This window comes from Euprymna scolopes, chromosome 9 (genome assembly GCF_053919585.1).
Source record: "Euprymna scolopes isolate OS-2025 chromosome 9, ASM5391958v1, whole genome shotgun sequence".
NCBI classification, from domain to species: Eukaryota; Metazoa; Mollusca; class Cephalopoda; order Sepiida; family Sepiolidae; genus Euprymna; species Euprymna scolopes.
In genome coordinates, this window is record NC_136490.1 from 131,006,965 (window position 1) to 131,029,881 (window position 22,917).

General features: G+C 31.4%; 1 protein-coding gene across 1 annotated transcript in view; it reads right to left on the bottom strand.

The window, feature by feature from the left end:
* Nucleotides 1–22,917, bottom strand: part of LOC145284839 (poly(A) RNA polymerase GLD2-like) — a 54,018-nt gene that overhangs the window by 5,240 nt on the left and 25,861 nt on the right. The window contains exons 4-12 of the mRNA XM_080133819.1: nt 18,435–18,549; nt 16,424–16,515; nt 13,757–13,820; nt 12,755–12,821; nt 12,136–12,212; nt 9,492–9,620; nt 8,032–8,078; nt 5,100–5,233; nt 2,760–2,866 (exon numbers count right to left, since the gene is read on the bottom strand). Coding sequence (XP_079989945.1) covers nt 2,760–2,866; nt 5,100–5,233; nt 8,032–8,078; nt 9,492–9,620; nt 12,136–12,212; nt 12,755–12,821; nt 13,757–13,820; nt 16,424–16,515; nt 18,435–18,549 — 832 coding nt within the window. The remainder of the gene's footprint in view (nt 1–2,759; nt 2,867–5,099; nt 5,234–8,031; nt 8,079–9,491; nt 9,621–12,135; nt 12,213–12,754; nt 12,822–13,756; nt 13,821–16,423; nt 16,516–18,434; nt 18,550–22,917) is intronic.

Genomic DNA, 22,917 nt, shown 5'->3' on the forward strand with positions numbered 1-22,917 from the left:
ATATAGTTTTGAAAAGAGGCGATGCTAAAATCTCACTAAGGAACAATAAAGGTGGACTTTGTTTCTGTATTCTAGAAAACGCTCTTCTAATCCCGAAATTTAAACAAAATATATTTTCTGTACAAGCTGCCATTAAACAAGGTGCAAATATAAACTTTAGCCCCAATAAATTGAAACTGGTTTACCAGAATGGAACTATATTCGGCATTAAAGAAAATGGAAGATTATATTATTTAAATAGCGTAGTCCCATCAAAAACTACCTGTCATGATTTACAGACATAGCATCTTGGACATTGCAATATTCCAGAAATCAAAAAGTTGCATACTGTGGTTGACGGAATGAAAATAAAAACACCAAAAAAACTTTAACTGCTACGTCTGTACGCAGGGAAAAATGACAGAATATCAAAACAAGATACCAGCCACAAAAATCCTATCACGGGTGCATTGTGACTTGAACAGTTCCGTGGCACCGATGGCCAGGGAACATTTCAGGTATGCATTGAATTTGTAGACGATCATTCGGGTTTAATAAGGATCTATTTTTTTTAAAGAACAAGTCTGATACCCTGCTAGCAACTAAAAAATATTTAGCCGACATGGCTCCCTATGGTGAAGTAAAGTGTATTCGCTCTGACAATGGTATGGAATTCACTAATAAAGACTTCGAACTATTACTAATTAAATATCGTATCAAGCATGAAAAATCGGCCCCTAAATCACCACACCGAAATGGGACTGCTGAAAGAGCATGATGAACACGTTTTGAAATGGCAAGATGTCTATTCATTGAATCAAAACTCTCCAAAAACTTCTGGATGTATGCACTTACGGCGGCTGCATATATATGCAACTGGTGCTTTAAAAAAAGACTATCTAAAACCCCAATGAAGCTTTCTGCAGTAGAAAACCAAATTTAAGCAGAATGTATGTATTTGGTTCAACTTGCTTTGCATGTATAGATAAAAAGAGCAAATTAAATATTAAAACCGATAGAGGTATATTTCTTGGGTACGATAAAAACAGTCCAGCCAATTTCGTATTTTTTCCAGAGAAAAATAAAATAAAAATCCGATGTATAAAATTCACAGACACGTTTAATTTTAAAGACTAAACTCCATCATATGAAGAGGATGAAATTATATTTCCTAAATTATTAAAACAAATGACGACAATGAAAATAACAGGGACAAGAGTATTCATGATGATGTTTAAAGTCAAACAATATGCTAAAAGAAGTAGAAGACGGCCCGAGCTCGATTTTTTTGTGGTCGACAACATGAAAGATTATAAAATCGACTATTGCTATTCCATGAATAATATGCAAAAAAGCTTTAACAAAGCAATTAATTCAGAACATTCTGATCAATGGGAAATAGCAATGAAAAATGAAATAAATGCTTTGACAGAAAATATCTCTCAAAAGATAAACATGTCCTGGGCAAGACATTAAACTGCATCCATTTTGTTTGTATTAACACTTTAACCTACTAATGCGTAACTAATACTTTTACTGAAAAAAAAAAAAAAAAAAAAAAAAAAAAAAAAAAAATCACTTTTTTTGAAAACATTTTCTTTGTAAATTTTTTTTTTACATACTTTTTGCATGCTTATTTTAAGGCGCACATAAATTACAACTGACTTACTTTCTACACACATTAGTTTTCTTTCTTATTTATTAAAAATGTCCTATTCTTTTTGCATTGTTTTAATTAACAAAAAAAAATCCTCTTTAATGGGTACATATTGCATGTATATTTATTTATAAGTATGTGTTTTGAACAAGACTGCATAATCAAACTTATGAAATGGCTTCCTTTTTCACATGCCAACCCTTTTTAAGGTAAAAAATAAAAATCTATTTCTTTTATTTCTTTTTTCTATACATATATTTTTGGACATTTGAACAAAATTAAAAGTGGCTTCTTTTTACATGCTCCAATTTTAAGATCCAAATGATTTCTATTTTTATTATGTATAATTAAATATAAAAATATATTTATTTTTGAACAGCATTAAAAAATGAACCAGAAGGACTTCCCCAATTATAAAAAATAGGGAGGGGGTGCAATATTTTTTATACATAATGGAGTATGGTACCTCACAGTTGAAAGATTCTATTTATAAACGATGCTGCTAGGGACTGACAAATCAAATTAATTCAAATTCTACTACCAACCAATCAGAAACCAGAATTGCTCCATAAAAATTAAACCTTTTTCTTTAGCAACCTTGGATATGTTTTCTTCATGTCAACACGGGAAGAATCTTTTGTTCTGTGGCTACAAAATCATAAAGTCAGGAACCTAAACAAAACAACTGTCTACTGAGAATCAGTCATCTCCAGGACTTGTATAGAACAACTGACTATCGGAAACTGTTCTGAAACTAAACATGGCTTCCAACTCAAAAGATTCTTTTTATCGAATTTTGTTTATTGAAAAGGAAATTTTCCATTGCTTGTACTAATGATAAAATGATAAATATCTATTGATTTTAAATTACAACTAAAAGGTTTTCACAGTAATCTGAAAATTACAATACAATAACTCTATAGTTGAGGATTTAGAGATAGAAAAAAAAAACATATCAAAAAACAATCTTGAACAGAATCGATAATTATATCGGAATTCGGAATCTAGAAGCGAATCAGTAATTTTATCAGAATCATTAAAAAACATTGGAATTGTCCCAGCACTAATAGTAATAAAATTCTGCAGTTTAGAAATATTTCACCTGAAAATAATATCAACTTACCTTCAATGCAAAGGCACTTCCACTGACCAGGTGTGCCTACCTTGTGTTTCACTATTTCAATTGGTATTTTGGTCCCAGTCCTTACAGAAATAGCAGAGTGTTTGAAACTAAAAAATATCACAAATAAATGTCAAATGGAATTGAGAACGAATATAATATTTATTGGAGATTATTATTTGGCCAGTTGAAAATAATCATTTTTGTTTGAATGTTCTTAAAAGAATTAACGGATAGCAGAAGCAAAGGATTATCTAGAGAGGTAAAAAGGTTATGACAAAAATGAGTGGAAGAAAAAGAAAAAAAAAGACAATCACATTGAGGCATCATCCAAAAAGTTAGAATAGATCTTTAGAAAGGAACTAAAAGTAATTTGAAGTAAACATAATAAAATGCGGTCTTAGAAAAGAGTTAAAGGCAAATGAAAGTTGTTTCTGCCACTACGTTGACATAGGATTTCAAATAAATAAGTAAAAATTATCGGGATAGTTTTTTTTTTTAAAGTTGTTAATTTCATTCAGCAAAGGGGAACCTTCATTTACTGTAAGATTTCAGTGTTAACAACTTCCATTCAAAACAGTCTTCATAATTACTTCAGAGTACAGCATCAATTTTTCAACCACATTCAGATGATAGCTTGATCCACCACAATGAGGATATGTATATAAAAAAAAAAACAGGACTAATAGTGCTTTACATGCAAAAAAAAAAAAAAAAAAAAAACTTACAAATAGTCCATTTTTTTTTAAGGTATGAGTAGACTAGTAGTCAGTCATGAATTTAGAATTTTTATTTGCATTACAAAGCTTGTCTAACTTTAGAAATTACATATTAGAAATTAGAATAATTATTATAAAACATTTTTTTTAAACAATTTATTCAAGAGTTATTTATAATTTAATGATTTTTCAAAGTAAAATTGTATAATTAAATTTGAATAAATATTTGATATCTTGAGCATACTACAACATGGTTCTGCCTTAGTTGACACAAAATTTTTGACCACATTTTTTTGCATATGCATTCTCCCCCGTATGGACAAACTTGCGAGATTCAAATTGGAATTTGTTCTGATAGTTGTTGGAATTTAAGTATTAAACAGTGATATATAAGTGTTTGTCGAATCATCTGTCCATTTTATGATCACTCTTCACACAACTCTGATATCTTCTGCCTCTTTAGTTCATTTTAGATCTTTTTCATATAACTCTTTATACCAATATTATCGAATTTTGTGCTTTTAGTATAGAAACATCAAGCACCCATAATTCTTTACAAACAGACTCTTCCTTAACCATTATTTTCTATCATATATATAAATATGCAGGGTGCCCACAAAGTCTGGCTGCATAATCTACACAGTGCACACAAAGTCTGGCTGCATAATCTACACGGTGCACACAAAGTCTGGCTGCATAATCCACACGGTGCACACAAAGTCTGGCTGCATAATCTACACGGTGCACACAAAGTCTGGCTGCATAATCTACACAGTGCACACAAAGTCTGGCTGCATAATCTACACTGTGCCCACAAAGTCTGGCTGCATAATCTACACAGTGCCCACAAAGTCTAACTACATAATCTAAAGGGTGTCCACAAAGTCTGGCTATATAATATAGCCAGACTTTGTGGACACCCTGTATATATATATATATATATATATATATATATATATATATATATATATAGTTCTATATATGACAAGGCTTGAGTGATTGAATTATGTCTAACCACCACTAAGTATCAAAGTGAAGTATTGCACAAGATCTGTTAGACAAGTGGTTGGTTGTTTTATGGTATATCAACCATTTTGGGTTATTTAATGCTGAATTCACTAATTTTGGAAAGTTAGTATTTTTCAAGTTTTTTTTTAAAGCTATAAATATTTATGGTGTTCAGTTTGATTGTTTCGTGGAAGAAAATCATTTTTGTTTTTAACTTTATAGAACATGGTTGAGTTTTGCAAAGGAGGAAAAAAATATCAATACTTGGTACGTTTTTGTTCAAGAAGCCAGCATCTTCAAACAGTCTGATCTAGTGCCATCCGATGTTCTAACAGGCATTACCACTTTGAGTTAAAGTGAAAGAACAATATTAACTAAAGAGGCATCTCCAGATTCCCTGCAGCCCTCAAATGGGTCCTCATCACTGGATGTCTTAAGGTCACATACCCAGGATCTTAGGCAGGTGATCATTCTCGGGTATCAAGGCTCGTCACAACAATTGGCTTTGAAGAAGGGGATAACCCTATGCAGACGTGCAATCACCGTATCTTACAACTTGAGGGAAAGAGATTAATGAAATAATAAAATAGAAGGTAAAAATCAACCTGATACTCACTCAAAATTTGTTGCATAGTACTCAAGAAATCCTAGAAAAAGGTCACCAAGACTTTCTTCGTTTTCAGATTTGTAATGAGGTAATTCTTCATCCAAACGTAAAGAGCTGATATCATTTTTTATACTAAAAACTTCCTGTAAAAAAAAAAAAGAATAAAATAAAAATAAAAACAAAGGAAACAACAAAACAATCTCAAATTAGCTGAAAGGAAACAACAAAACAATCTCAAATTAGCTGAAAGAAATGTCTGCTAACACTTTTGAAAGAGTGTCATTCTTGAAAAAGAACCTTCTTTTGCAGCCGTGTCACTTGAATGCATTTGTAGTTGATTTCTAAACTGCATAAAAATCCATCAAATAAGTTCAAACAAACCGACAGTATGTTGGGAGTAATTACATTGCAGATCATGGCATAGTAATACAAGAAAATTATCGGACATTTTTAAACTATCCATGTCCCCTCCCCACCAGTTGGAGTTAAGACATTATCAAGATGTTTGTATTTCCGACTGCTAACCAGACGATAGATCTATTTTTGTTGAGTATACTTCTTACTTTAGGATACCCTAGAAAAAAAGGTTCTTATCCAGAATTCCCTACATAAAACTTTGTATGATGTAGATACTTGTGACGAAACGAAAACATTAAAAAAAAAAAAAAAAAAAAAGTCACAAATTGAATAAGTATAAAGAAAATCATTTTTAAGTGACTAGTGGGAATTCATTTGAATTATGACAAATCTAGTTAGTATGATTTGTTTAGTTATCTCTCTTTGTTTCGACATTTTTTCACCCCACCCCTCAAAATGCAAGTCACTTGTGTTATGCAAAATTTGATTTTCTTATTTAAAAATAAAGCTACTAAATTTATGTTACTTTTGGAATATGATATTTTTAATTAGTCATGGCTATATACATCATACCGACTTCTTTATTTTTATTATTCTTTTAATATAGGAGGAATTCTAAACAAAAAAAAAAACAAGTGGACTAAGGTATAGTAAATGAAGAGACGTGCGGAGAGACAAAAAAATAAAATAAAAATATAATGCAATCAAATAGTCTAATTATAATCTATAGACCATTCTCATGATTTTTTTTTTAAATACTATATTTCTAACTAGGTGCAGGGGAAGGGGTCTTGTCTAATCGTAAATATAATTCATGCAGATTTCATATTGATGATTACAGAGCCAATTCTCTATTGAATATTATATTGTACCTAATATATAGTACTGCTTTCAAAAGATTTAAAAAAAAAAAAAAAAATGACTAGGGTGCCATCGGTTAGAACCAAAACATTTAGTGCTGCAGCCATGTTTCCTACTGTTTGAGCTATTCACAGGAAAGATTTAAAATTGAACCACTTCAAACTATGACTGAATGTGCATATGCAAAAGTAATAGAAATATGCCGGCAAGTTGAAATAAACATTTTGCATTTTAACTTACCTATATATGTATTATTCATCCATCCAAACAAAGATTTATCGTTATAAACCATCATTGTTGTATGATTGCTATTTCTTGCTAATTTTAGCATTATGTGACTAGTTGTTTAAGAGTTCAAAGTTCTTATTTCTGTTCAATTAGAACAGTGTATGCTGTTTAGTTTATGCTATTTATTGCCCAGAGAAATGAAAGCAAAACAAACTAAAAACTAAATGGAGCACTTATTATTTAAACTTATAAAAATATTTGTCTGTCTAGAATTAACCAATCCATTTCTTGCCCAGAATTCCCCTATCTTAAAAAAAAAAAAAAAAAAAAAAAAAAAAATTTGTATAATGTATGTACTTTTGAGGAAACGAAAAAAAATTGCTTAAATTGATCAAGTAGCTTGGAGTTTATTATTAACTAGTCTAGGTGCCCAGCGTTGCTCGAGTGTTTTAAGCAAAAAAAAAAAAAAAAGTCACGTCTTTGCTGTTACACCCATTGCCAAACCGGAAGTGACGTAGGTTTAAATTAAGGCTAGTCAATCGAAAAGAATGGAGGACTTTCGAAAATATCAGCAAAAAAGCGACCCCTCCCTGTCGAAAAGTGCCTAGTTGAGGGTGAAGGAGCTTATGTTTTTTAGCTAATTTTTCAATATTTGTCGTCCGAAGGGTCGAGTTTCAAAGCAATACTGATCTCGTGAATATCCGTCGCCTCTGTCAAAAGTTTTAGGCAGACATACAAACATACATTTAAACAGACAGGTGAGATTTATATTACAGACAGGTGAGATTTATATTATAGACAGAAATTTGTAGGTATTACAACAAATCCAGCAAGTTTTAATTATTCAATTATCTCCCTTTGTATTTGATTTTTTTTTTTTTTTATTTAAAAATAAAACTACTTGACCAATTTAAGTGATTTTGGGAATATTTGTGTTTCATCATGAGTATGTACAGCACACAGATTTTTCATTATAGAAAATAGTACTGTCTAATGACGGTGAAAAGGCAATCATTTTGAGTGCTATTAAATGTTATTTGAATTGTCAAATAAATGTGAAAAAACTGTAATAGACTAAAAAAACTATTTTGCCCATTCAATCAGATCTACACACAATCCGCATCAAAATATTTTTTTTATGGACATGAGTGAATTGGAAAAAAGGTCCAAAGTAAAAATCCACATTTCTGCATTAAATTTATTAACAATGCGAAATGTTTGGTTACCAAATCAGCATTATATTAAAATATTAAACAAAAACGTTTTATCTCATTAAAAACAGGCCAAAGTTATAAACCGTGCCTTGGAATGAGTGCTTTATGCCAAATTGATGGTTGAATATGGTTAATTTTGTGCTCATTTTGTTTAGTTTGCTGCACCTTATAACGAAAGTTCATACAAAATTTAGCCAAATCAGCCCAGTAGTTTCAGAGAAAAAGTGGAACAGAGAGAAGAGAGACAGACAGATTAAGAAAACTATAATACAGATAATTACCGGATAGTATTTTTGAAGGGACGGTAAAACAGGAGGTTTGGTGCCATCTGAAAAAAAAAAAAATAGAATAAACGCATTTTATTTACAATAATGGCATTAGAAATTTATTTGCTACTAAAACTTAAACCAAATGGAGACAATTATATTTGGTTTAATGTTTATTTTACATGTTGGCATGCGTCAAACAACTTTTAGAAATTGAGTCCCAAACTAATCTATCTCTTGTCAGGTTTTCATTCATCCAAAGTCCATTCTCATCGCTTCCTTCAGTGTTTCCTTTGGTTTTCATATCTGAACTGAAATCAGCACCTCAACTGTTCTATTAACCCAAGAACTCTTATTCATTCTTTCAATATGGCCATACCATCAAAGTCTCTGGTTCTGCACACGTTTCTGTCTAGATTTAATTTTCCTCAGAGATCAGATCAAACCTTTCTTTAAAACTCACATTATACATCCATTTTATCATTCTCCAATCATTTTTCACTATGCAACACTTACATGCCAGGTTTCACTCTTATAACTGATCATACTGCATGCACTGATAGACTGTCGCCTTGGTTGACAGTGGTAATGACCTGCTAGTTAGAGATGACTTTTCAGCCAAAGAAAGAATTCAATTAAATAAAAACTGAGTTTTGCAATCAATTACAAAACAGTGCAGTTTAAATTATATAAATACATAAAAAAAAAATATTAAACTAAATAAACAAGATAACTATGTCCCTCCAAGATATTGAACTATTACATTATTTTAGTTATTAAATTATTGGATGTAAGCAGTTTCCAAAATTTTCAATCTTAATGTATGAGGATTAATGAAAACTTTAAATTTAAATTTAAAAATAACCTATTTGAAAATTTTAATGCCAACAAATTCCTTTCAAATTTTGAAGGGGAACAAATATATATTTTTTTAAACTATTAAAAGATTAAAATGGCCGACTTGCTTAGGAATAAACCAAAATGGTGGATTTAAATGGAGTAATGAATTTTTAATTTTAAAATTTAAGCATTTTAAACTTTCTGAATTTTTGAGATGAGAATTGATTATTCATATTATTTGAATTTTTTGGACCACTGGTCTTATTTGGACTTATTTTCAAAGTTTTGGTCAATGTAACCTCTGACCTTCTTCAGGTGTATCTCGTCGAATTCTGGAATCTACACAGAAATTCAAAGATTTCCCAAGTTTAACAAGATACACCTGGAGAAGGTCAGAGGTTACATCGACTGAAATGTTATGAAAACACTAAAGATGTGAACAGTAGGTAAAAAAAAAAAAAAATCCAAATAGTTATTTAGTTATTGGATTTGTTTTTAATAAATATCTGATTAAAATAGCACATAAAATATTAAATCAATTCTCAGTGACAAAAAAAAAACACAAATACATACAAAGTTACTTCATATACTTTTACCAGAAACAAATATACAATAAAGTTCATCCATTTACTCACATTGAAGGTAATGAATAGCCATGAGACCTAATGAATAACTTGAGATGGTTTGTTTGCGTGCATCGTTGATGTCATGAAAACGCGACCAGTATTTGATGAACAAAACTAACGGCATAACTCTCCAATCCACTAAAACAAAGAAAAATCACATTTCAAAATAATCAACTTCATCACAAATTTCCAAAGAGTTCTAGAGAAATCCAGCTTTTTTTTTTAGGTCACTTTATCTTTAAATTTTCCTTGAGCCAATAAAACAAAGATACTAGCACTTCTTTGTGAGAAAATTGAAATATTGTGTGGTATTTTCTCTCGGTTCAATAATTTCTAATTGCAAACCTGCTGTCTGTGGTACTAGTCTTTTATGTATCTCGCTTGCAGCATTTTACATGTTTACACATGTATATTAAATAAATATAAATACAAGGTTCAGAAAGGAACCAGTGGACATGGGTTTACTTTCGACAGCCATTTAACTCTTGCTTTTCCTTTTTTTGTCCTTTAATCCTCACATTCCATGACTACTGTTTCTGACAAAGAGGGAAGAATTGCTGTCTTCGTATCAGAATCTATCCATTTAACACCTGCTGTTGACTATGTTTTAACCTTAAATTTGTTTGTTTTTTTTTGTTTTTTTTAAGCTCCTTACATCATTTCTTGTTTGGAGCAATTTTCATTAAAAAAAAAAAAAAAACTCTGAAAAATGAACTGTTAGCAATAAATACAAAAATGGTCTAGTAGTTAATTGAAAAAGTTTGAATGATGTATTTCTTTCTCACCGCAAGAAATGTGATACTAGGGTCAAAAAGTGGGATTGAAAAAGTTGGCGTCTCAGAGTAGGAGTACTGATTCTGCAAAAGATGCCCCTGCAGCCCCGTCAGAATTCCTCAGCAGAGGTGCCTCAGGCAATTAGCAATAAACTAACCCCTTCTCAAAGAGAGAAGGCAAAACTTGGGAGGATCGACCTAAAATTACAAAGAACCAGCATTATACCAGAATCAACAGGGACTAGGTTATTACAGGAATCGTTTAATCTTTGTTGATTTTAGGGTTGAGTTAAAAAATTCCCTGGGCTAACGTGTTGCTACTCTGAGACAAATATAATTAAAATCATTTGGTTCCTTGACAATTGTTTTAGAGTCTGTTGACTAACCCAGGAAAGCTTAAAGCTTGCACCAAGAAAAAAAAAAAAAAAGTCTTGTTTCTGAATTTATAACCATATGGGACACGAGAGTACGAAATCATAGGCACTATTTTGGTTTATAAAAAACATCTACAAAGGAGATAACACAAGTATTTTGGTTCTTCATTATAATAATGAAATTCGAAAACCAAAACCTTGAATTTCAAGTAAAACCAATGGTATCTAATTAATGAACATATTCAAAAATTACAAAAAAAAAAAAAAAAAAAAAAAAAAAAAATTACAAAGTAAAAATTAATTATTAATGAAAAATCTCCAAAAACAGTGAAAATTAGGTTTTGCTAAATTGGCCAAAGATTTTCAGGTTTCAAACAATATTTACCTCCCTTTTGTTAAGATTTGAACTCTCTGGTCTCTTTCTTTGAAAAACTTGATTTTCACTAATTCAAAAACTATTTTCATTAATAATCAATTTTCTACCTTATAGTCTTTCATAATTTTTGGATATGTTCATGACTGTAACATGACAATTAAGTAGATACCATTGGTTTTACTTGAAATTCAATATTTGGTTGAAATCTTTTCTTGGGTATGAGATGCTATGCTGTGATTGTGAGTCACTTCAGATTTTACAAAAGTTATATTCATTTCAGATAGTGGGCCTCCATGGTTAGTCAGGTATTATGTCCATACATTAACAACTGATAAATCTCGTATTGTGAAATTGATATCTACAATTCCATCAAAAAGCAGAGAGACTAGAGTAAGTTGGGTCTTTATTGATCTGAAAGGGACTTGGAAGGTACATTTTGATTGCAAGTCTCCATTTGATAAAGAAACAAGTATCATTGTAACTTAGCAAAATAAAACATTCAGTTGTTTTTTCAAACTACAATTGTTATTTTGTTTGGGGAAAAATATGTTGTTGCAACAGCATCTACCTTGGTCAGATAAATCCAGCTTCTTATGTGGCCTGGACTATATCTTAAACTATGGTCGGCCCATACAGATTGGCAGAGATGTTTGTAACCACATATACATGAAATTAACAGAGTTTATGGCATATATATATATTATATATATGGTGAGCCAAAAGTAGGTGGACAGTAAAAAAAAAAAAAAAATGATTTAGAGATCATGTATATGCACAACTATATGTGATAAGACAATTCTTTTAATGAAAATTAAATGTTATTTACCAACACAAGTGTTTAAACTGTGTTTCTTCTTGATTTACACAGCTTTGAAATCTGCCTATTACGCTTCAACAAACATTTACTAGTTTCGCTCACTCTGTATATATGAATATAAAAGTTTGTCCATCGTACAAGATGTTTTTGAACTAAGGCTGTGATATTTGGAAAATTGTCAAAAGCCAGCATAATAGATTTGGCAAAAGTAAAATTTGCAAGACAAATATGCAAACGCCTTCACATGTAAAAGTAAATACTGTAAAAAAAACTTATACTAGTCTGCAATTTATAAAAGTGCAAAGATACTTACTTCTTGCATACGCTTTTAATAAATGGGTATTCCTGATTCCAACAGAGTTATTGATGTTCAAATCGCATTCAACCTGACTAAAATAAGTGGAAAAATAAGTTATCAAACAAAATCTTTTTTGTATCAAAAGTAAATTATAAATCACTTTCAGTATAAAAAAACAAAAACACTTCTACAGAATTGGAACGAGACTTTGTAATCAATAAATGGAGTTTTTAGATAAAAAAAAAATGATTTTTTTTGTCAATTCTAATAAGTTACAATGGTAGCTTCAAAATTATGCAGTCGAAATTACCTAAATATTATTGAATTATTAAAAACAACTGCTAAGTAAAATCAAAAACGGAAACTTACCTCCCTTTTGAACTGTGTCTTACGATCATTTCCATCAAATTCTATTTTTATTTTCTTTAATAATTTTCTACCTTATCGATTTTCATAATTTTTGGATTTAATCATCTTAAAAATACAAGGAATACATAGATACCCTTGTTTTCATGTGAAATTCAGTTTTATGATTTCCAACATTTCATTCCCATAGTGTAGAAGCACAAAAAATAAATAAATAAATAAATAAATAAATAAGCAATAAATTTAAAAAGTTTTTTTTTTTTTTTACCTGATATCATCCCAAAATTTGAGTATTGGAACTTTTGCTTTAATTACTTGAGAAGTTTTGATAAAAGCTAAAAAATACAAAAGTTAAATTAAAAATAAATGGTCAATAAAGCTAAAAACATAATAGGTATCCAAATATTGCAGGAAAAAATGCACCTACATCAATGCACTTTGCACCTACATCAATGCACTTTGCTAATCTTTCAAGAATTGAGCTATGGCAGCTCAGATTTGTTTCTTAAGTTTGAATTCTACATGAAGTAAAAGAAATGCTTACGTAGTAACAAAGATACAAAAAAAAAAAAATATATATATATATATATATATAGTCAATTGTGAAGGTCTAGCCATACTTATGAACCGTGATAGCGAAACAGTACTGCATGTGGATGACTATAAATGCTCTTCATCTTGGTTTGAGCATATTGGGAAGTGAAATAAACTGCTGTTAGCATCAAAACCAATGGGCTTTGTGTAAACAAATAGAGCTTAGGTGTTTGGACAATGTTTAAACATCGTAATTACGCATACCCATCTCAACAGCAGCAAAATAACTAAACAGTAAGAAGTGCTGACTGTCGCCTAGACAGTTGAATTTCAATCCCGACTTGAGGTAGTTACTAATCTAGCCACACTGATGAACTGTGATATAGCAAAATAGTACTGCATGTTGATTTTTAATCTCTTGGTGTACACACACACACACACACACACATACATACATATATGCAACAAGAGTTAAAAAAAACATAGCATTTAAGGATATAAAGATATCAGGAGAGTACTAATGTTAATGATTGCATTTGTGTAGCCATTAATTATATTTCATCATTTTTAATAGTGGGATTTGTAAATATCCCAGTGTTGCTTTCTTCATTGAAAGCAAATTTTTGAAAGGTTCAAATACTACGAAATTTAGGAATTCTGGATACGGAATGCTTAACTGTATTGATGTATGACAAATCCCTAATCGCGGCAAATATTGATTATTTATGCTACTCACAACATTTTTTCAAACCCCTGTGCACAAGATTCAATATTTCTGTGGCTTCTCGTCTCTGGTCAATCTAAAAATAGATAAAAGAAATAAATTAAAAAAATTTTTTTTTAAAATATCACTGAATTGTCTATGCTGGCAAATAAGAATTGTTGTACATTGAAAGTATTTCAGCTAGTTTTGAAAACATACGTAATATATTGGAATATACTTCAAAACAATTCAGACAATAAAAGTAACTTATTGCCTTTGATACCAGTTATTGGATTTTTTTACCCTTTATCTGCTGAAAATAACTTAACTTGATTTGAGCCCATAACAATAAATGCTAGGGGATCATAATAGGGATCAAAGTTCAAAAAAATTTGACCTCGGCGGTTTCTACCAAATTACTCAGACACTTTCTGATCTAAACATTTGAAATTTTACATAAAGGGTATTCAGAGATAGGACAAGCTTTTTAATTAGTTTGGGTCAGATTTTTAGTTACCAATATATAAATGTATGTATGCTTGCACGTGTGCCTAAAACTTTTGACAGAGGCGACGGATTTTTACAAGATCAGTATCGTTTTGAAGTTCGACCTTTACGACGACAAATATCGAAAAATTGGTTAAAAACATTAATATGAACTTCAACTGAGCACTTTTCTACAGGGGCGGGGGTGCTTTCTTCGCCGATACTTTTGAAAGTCATCCTCTCCTTTCTATTGTCTAGCCTTAATTAAAACCTACATCACTTTCGGTTTGGTGGTGGTCGTAACAAAAAAGACGTAAGGTTTTTCCCACCCGTTCTTTTCGTCCTTCGCGGTATGGGTTCGAGCCTGCCTTTCTACTACCACTTTCTTTTTTTGCTCAACACACACACATTCAACACCGGGCTGAAATGCTAGTATATCTATAAAAGTGAAAATGTCTGTGTGTGTGCGCGCGCGCATGCACGCACATGTCTGCGTGTGTACATTTCCCTACCATATAACTGTCAATTTTCGGTCTACAGACTTGAAATTTGGCATACGGGGTATTGAGATTTGGGAAAATCTTATTAATCAGGTTTCGGCCAGAAATTTTTCTGTTAAGAGGTCAAAGTTCAACGATTTGACCTTTGAGAACTCTACCAAATTCCTCCACCAATTTTAGGTCTAAACATTTGAAATTTTAGATATAGGTTACTTGGACATGGATGTAACTTTATAATTTGATTTGAGCCCAAAACAGTAAATATTAAGGAGTCAAAATTGGGTCAAAGTTAAAAAAAATTTGATCTCTGTGGTCTCTAACAAATAACTCAGCTAATTTTTGGTCTAAACATTTGAAATTTTACATAAAAGGTATTCAGACATATGGCAAGCTTTTTAATCAGTTTTTTGCTGAAAATTTGGCTCCCACAGAGTCAAAGTTAAAAAGATTTTACCTTTGCGGTCTCTAGCAAACTATCCAGTCAATTTTGGGTCTAAACATTTTAAATTTTACATAAAGGGTATTCAGACTTTCAGCAAGCTTTGTAATCAGTTTTTGGCCAAAAATTTGGCTGCCAAGAAGTCAAAGTTGAAAGAGTTGACCTTTGCAAACTCTACCAAAATCCACCGCCAGTTTTGGGCCTAAGCACTTAAAATTTTAGATGTAGGTTACTTGGATATGGGTCAGACATTTTAATTTGAATTGGAGCCCAAAACAATAAATGTTAAGGGGTTAAAATTAGGGCCAAAGTACAAGAAAATTTGACTTCTGCGGTCTCTAGCAACTTTTCTCTATGATAGTTAAGGAATCCTATTATATAGAAAGGCATTACCATACATATGCACACTTTTTTATATATACATATGCATATAAAGTTATGAACAGTACATAGGGCCCAAGCAAAGCCAGGCTGAACTGCTAGTAAATATATAAAAATGAATTTCAATAATTCTTAATTAAAATTAGACAAAAAAAAAAAAAAAAAAAAAAAAAAAAAAAAAAAAAAAAAAAAGACCAAAAAACTTTTCAATGATTATTAAATAAAAAAAAAATAAAAAAATCGAAAAACATAAAAAGAGTACATGTACAGGGGAGAAAAAAGTGAAGGAACCGATTTATCAGTCACCACTTCTGGTAGCGTTACACTAGAAGTTAGGAAGTACATTAGCTAAGTATAACCAAATTTGATGACTATCTTGGGAAAGAATTTTGATAAGATTTCCTGTTGTTGCCAGGCATCAATCTTTTTATTATAGAACCCTCACTAGCCATTGCACATCAAATGTTTTAGATGGTGAAAGGGAAGGTGAATAGGAGAAGAAAACAGAAACACTAAGATCAAAGTGTAATATCTGTTCTGATACTATATTTCATATTGCTGTCCTTGACCAGTGAAGGAGAAAGCATTCTGGACCAACGCAATATTTATTTTTGTCCCAATCCAAATTACTACTTTGAGGAACTTGAATACTCTCATCCGATCAAAAACTGCCCTCCTGGGAAGGCAAGTAAATAAGCACCCAGAATATGTGCAACCCCTGTCCCAAAAAAAAAAAAAAAAAAAAAAAAAACTGTCAGAGAAGGAGAAGAAAAAAAAAGAAAAAGTACAATGTATCAACAGTGACTCCACAGATAATGGATCATCTAGTATCAAATAATGATAGCAACATTTTTCAGAAAGAAATTGATAAAGGTTAAAAAGAAATGCATTAACCGGTTGATGAGTGAGCATCAAGCAAAGGTCCATATCACTTTTATTGGTACCAAAACCACTCATAGAAGATCCAACAGCATATAGACCACAGTCTGAAAGGAAAAGGAGTAATAAAAAAAAAAAACATTAATATGAGAGGAAATTTAATAGTGTTTTTACATCACAATCACATTTTTTTTTTTTTTTTTTTTTTTTAAGATTTGAATTTCGACTTAGGTTGTCAATTATTTAAAAAGAGTAGTTTTTGCTTTATTTTTATTTTTTAATTTAAAACTAGCATGGGTACCTTGCATTGACTAGGGGGTGAGATACAGATAACTAAAACAAATTAAAAAGGTAAAAAAAAAAAAATAAAAAGACGTCTACACTATCAGAACAAAATTTCGGAAATCAATATTGAATTTCACATGCAAACAATGATACCTTCATGTTCCTCATATTTTTAAGATGATTATATCCAAAAATTACGAAAATCAATAAGATAAAAAATTATTTATTAAAGAAAATAGAATTCTGAAGAAAATGATTGCATTTGCTAATAAAGGACACATAGAGTTCATATGGTAATTATTAAGAAGTAAGTTTGTACTAAGATCTTGAATAGTGAAGTCCATGTGCCAATGGTGATTGCCTGAGACTATGGGCAGATTTCATTTACACCCCAAGAGAGAAGCTTGGTGGTTGATCGAGTGACATGGGTTAATCACACATCTCTACCATCTTACAGCTAACTAATTGGAAAGCTCAAATGCAATTCTTTATATAATAACTGGTAACAGATACGCAGCTGCATGAGAGATTTTCTGGTTGGTGAAATCTGAAACATAAGTATTTACTCCAATCGGTACCAAGCTTTCAAGGCAAGCAAATATTTCAATCATCATTCTGTAGCTGTCGCCATCATTGTCATTGTAGTATGAACAGCTATGAATACTTTTGCATATTTACAAAACTCTTGAAGATATGCATAAGACCGTTTTCACCATTAATCTGATCGACCGCTGATAAGGCCACAGCAATCTTTGAAATATATCAATATGACCAATCAAATTATCACAGTAGCATGGAGACCCAACGTTGTCCAGGATTGAATGAGGATCAATGAACGTTCCACACTTCCAATACTTTTGTAATTAAAAAAAAAAAAAAAAAAAAAAAAAAATCGGTGAAATTGCATTTTTTTTTTTAACCAAATCGATTAATTGGCTGCTCTAGTCGATGACCCACCATGGTGCATAGAGTGGAAGCTTTACATGCCCCCCCCCATAGTGATTTAGTTTACAGTGCACTGTAGAGAACCTACTGTTGATTTTATAAAATTATTTTAATATAATGGCTTGAATTAAAATTTAAAATGCAAAAGTTAAATATCATTGTTCAATTGTGCTCTCACGAGAAACATTCATTTCGCGCCTTTGTCTTATCAAAAAACTTTGATTTTAAACATCAGGCTTTTCTGCTTGTACAGTGGTAAAATTTATTAAATGCACTAGTGATGTTAGGCTGTACAAGGGTGTTAACTGGTCAAGATCAAACTGTTCCTTCTTGAATCAGATTTTTTCGATTAGCAATTTTTGATGCTTAGAGAGACATTCTGATACAAAACCTATCTAAGAACACACCCTGACACAAAGTACATTTGTGTGAACTTAAAAAAAAAATCTGCTTAGTTGTTTCGGAGTCCATAAGGATTGAACTTACATACAGACAAAGTGCCTTTTACATATAATTAGAGATAATATCCATAAATGCATCATGCCATTACAAATGGCTGAGAATTCTCGGGGTGGGGGTATAATAACTCACAAAAACTGGAAGAATCTTCATAAAGCTTAGTATCATTATATCTTGACTTTAATCTTTGTAAGGGGACATAAATGTGCTGTAAAACTATTGCTTGGTGGAATTAATTTCACTTGTCCCAGGACAAGTATTTTTCTAGTATATCTAACAAAGCTACAAACAAAAAGCTTAATCAAATATGGTTTAATGTTAAGTGAAATCAACTTACATGGAAAGACACCTTGAATAATCCCATAAAGAGCATCTCTAAGTTTCATCTTTCTTCTGTAGACTTCCTCTGCCTGGTGATGCTTGTGAAAATAATCCATCATAGCAGTAGTCACCTGAAAGAAGGACAACAACTTAAAGATGTGATCACAAAGTATCATTGTTCTTTATAAACATTTTTTTAACTATTTTCATTGAATATAAATCCCTGGTTTTTGCCCAGAATTACTTCCATAAAAAAAAAAAAAAAAAAAATTTGTATCATGACAAAATGAAAATATCATATTCCAAAAATCACATAAATTAATCAAGTAATTTTATTTTTAAAAAGAAAATCATTTTCAAGTGATTAATGGGAATTTGTATACATTAAAGAAAAAAGTTTGTAAATTTGGATCGAGTTATCTCCCTTGTGTCTTGAGATTATTTTCAAGATGGCAACGCAAAACAGTCACCCCCCTCTTTAACTCAAAAAATTTGATTTTCTTAAAACTACTTGATCAATTTACATTTTTTTTGGAATACAATATTTTCTTTCAGTCATGGCTATGTTCATCATACATATTTTTCTTTGTTTTTTTAATATAAGGGGAATTATGTACAAAAACCTAAAACTCAAAAAGGGTAATCAAAATAGATAAGGATTTGCAAAGAATTTTCATATCATTTATTTGTAACAATGTACACTAATGAAAAAAAGGATTAGTTTTTTTGACGTGCAGTAAAATTCTTATAAGCTGCTAGTGAAATATTGTATTACAATTAAACTCATATCATTAATTTTTCTTTTGTGTATCAAAAGTTAAAAATTGCTCCAGAATAAGAATTTGAGATTGATAGATTGTCAGTTAAATGAAAAAATAGGCACTTGACTAGAATTTCCAACAGAGAAGATAAAAAGAAAAGGTCAACAAATAACGTACAAGCGATAAGAGTTAGCCTATTTAACCGCCCAATTTTTCTGTTTTAAAGTATTTTAAAACACTTTATGCATTTGTTTTTATTCTTAGCTTTGAAGCCTTATAAATTCGATAGATTCAAGATGACGTCAGATTTTAGTCAATGTGAAACATTGATATCATAGATTTAACTACAAAAATTAAAAAGAAACAGCTAATAACCACCACCAAACAGCCAAAATTTTAAATTTTAATCAATTGATATATTCTTATTAGCTGTATTTTTGGTTTAATTTTCAAGTTGTTAATTTTTTTTTTTTTTTTTTTAAAACACAGGAGTCACCACTTATCAAGACCTGAAGGCCACTTGAGGATAAAGGTCAATCTAGGACTAGAGTGTAGTAATAATCATTAGTGGTTGAAATTGGTATGGTATAATTTGATAATTGAAGGGAACGGCTCAACAAGAACTTGTTTATATTGGACTTAAAGAAAACCCTGTTGTAGTCAGCGGAACAGTTCCACAGAAATGTAGTTCTAAGAAAAAGTTTTGTTCGTGGAATTTGCATTTAGGCACAGATAGGGGGTGGGGTAAAATTGTTGATAGTGGTGGTAGCTAGAGGAGTGCTTTTCATGAAAGTTAGGCAAGGGAGGGGGACAATAGATTGAGCTCACACAAGCTTCTATCATAAAAATAACGATAGAGCAGAGGCAGGCTTGCAATGTCTCCTCTGTGGGAAAGAGGTTGCAGGAAAGAGAAAAGGATATCACCTACTAGGTTTCGAAGCCAGTTTTGAATTATCAAGGCAAGATAGCGTGTTCCGAAGTGTGGCAACAATACTCCATTTTAGGATATATCTGGCTTTTATATAGGTAGAGGATTGTATCGGGAATGAGATACCTTCTGGAGCAGTAGAATGATGCAACCACTTTTCTGGCAACAGATTTGATGTAGCTTTTCCATTACAGGTCAGACCTAGAAGCTTGTTAAACAGGGAGCTTATTTGAGATGAGAGCCATTCATATCAATTGGAAGGAGGAGCAGCTATGTTTTATGGCAAATCAACCGCATGCCAGAAAGCAATTAGTTTGTCAGAATAAAGTTTAGGTTAGTAATAGTTTGCTTAATTTTATTGTTGTCAAACCAATTTGTTACTTTTTGTTTAATAGGAGTTAGAAATATTGGGTTTTTTTCTCCTAAATACTATTATTTGAGGGGCAGATACTTCTTTGAATAACTGTGCGACGGTTGTTGCATGATAGCTTTTTCTATGAATGTTCATTTCTTTTTTTGCAGTCAATCAGCATATGACTGACTGATTGCAGCAGGTACACAAAAGCCCTATTAGGCATGTGTTAGTTATGTCCGATTCTAATTCTACTTAATATGTATCTGTTTTTTTGAGTAGAGTTTCTTACAAGCATATTGTGTCGGGGGTTGTAGTTTGCATTTTATTTCTTCATAGTTAGGTTTTATACCTCTGCAGTTTTATTGTATTGTTTTATTTTTTCCATTACAATGTGACCTATGGTTTAGTGTCAGGTCTTGTGTCGTTGAGAATCTTCTGACCTATGAGATTTGTTTGTGGTGTTTAAAGAAATTTTGTTCAATTCCATTTTTTCTAGCGTGCTATACTTGTTGCTTAATTCAGGCATTACATTTTTAGCTTTTGTTTCTTGTGTCTGGATTAGGATCGTTGATGTGGTTTGTCATGACATTTAGATTTGGATGAGGACTGTTTATACTAAGATTTGTTTTTGTATGGTTTCCATACAGTAAGATTGTTTTTTTTTGTTGTTGAGATTTTGTTGGTCTTTATTTCGGTATTTTGTGTTGATTTTTCTTGCTGTGAGTCTTGTGATGGTGTTAATTGTTGCTCTTGAGTAGGTAGGGCTTTGGGGGTGGAGATTGTTTAGATGGTTGAGTGGAGGTCTGTAGTTCTTTTATGAAGATTAGGAGCTTGTTTGCCCGTTTTCTTATAAGAAGATCACATTTTTGACAATTAGAATTGAAAGTAGTTTGCAGTAATTGAGTTACTCTTGAGTAAGGCCAGCCTGGATAGGAAGTCTCAACAATTTTTCAGGCTTCTGGGAAGGAGATGTTCTGGGTGTGTTTAATTTTTTTTACTTCTTTTTTTCCATACTTCACAAAATCTTGAGTCAGCTGAATGTTCGCCTTGGCAGTTTATGCATTTCAGTTGTTGTTGGAAGGCAACTTCCTGGTGGTCAGATCCATCCATTCCACAATTTTTACATATTTTCCTTGTTACACCAGTTCTCGTGGTACCCAAACTTCTGTCAGTTGTAACATCTAAGTCGATTAGAGATATAGATTTTCACTTTAGTTATTATATACCCAATCTTAATTTTGGTTGGATATTTAGGAGATTTAAATGTATGAATGTATGTGTTAGTTTTTATTTCATGATTGTTTTTTTTTTTTTTTATAGTGACTTTTTACTTCTGTTACAAGCTGTTTTATTTTAAAGTTTTGTCTGATTTATCTATTGTACAATTATACAGTTTTGGGCTTTTCACCTTTGATGTGTTGAGAGATTTATGGGGATACACTTTTATTTTTATGATGTGTAGTATTTCTTGCATACTTCTTGCTTTTAACTTCTATTATCAAGATATTGTTAGGAGTTTTTTTTTTTTTTTTTTTTTTTTTTACACAGTGATCACCACTTATCAAGGCCCGGAAGCCACTCAGGGATAAGGGTTATTGCAAGTACATTACGTTAGTGTGGAGTTTTGATTGATTTTGGAGCCACGTTCGCTCCGATATATTTTCTATTATGAAGGATGAGAGTTTGGTGATGGGTCTGTCATCCACCAACTCAAGAACTATGTATGTTGGATAGTAAGTGGTTATTTCCTCTATTTTGTTATCTGTGTCTATATACGTATCAAATTCTGGATATGGTCTTTCGGCGCTGTTTTACAATTTGTCACTATGCAGAGGGAGACAACTCTTGTTTATTAAAAGATCCGTTCATTTTTTCATCTCAAAGAATGCATATGTTTAGAGTTTTCCAAATCTGAAAAAAGTTATATCAAATCAAATTACCGGATTTGAAATCCAAGTTTAATATTTTATTAACATTTCTAAAACAAAGATCCCATGAAGTGTCAAACCTTGACATCAATACAAATCCAGGAAAATTACTCTTTAAGTCAACCACCATTTTTTTTATTTATTTGCAACTAGCCTGGGTGGCCGGGTGTTTAGAGGCATGTGTTGAGCAAAAAAAAAAGGTGCTAGTAGGCAGGCAGGCTCAAACCTGTACGGCAAAGAAGGAAAAGTATGTGAAAAAAAAAAAAAAAAAAAAGAAGAAAAAAAAAGTGACGTCTTTGCTGTTGCGCCCATTGCCAAACCGGAAGTGACGAAGATTTAAATGAAGGCTAGTCAATCGAAAAGAGGGGATCACTTTTGAAAATATCGGCAAAAAAAAAAAAAAAAAAAAAAAGCAACCCCTCCTTGTAGAAAAGTGCCTAGTCGAGGGTGAAGGAATTAATGTTTTTAGCCAATTTTTTAATCTTTGTCGTCCGAAGGGCCGAGCTTCAAGACGATACCAATCGTGA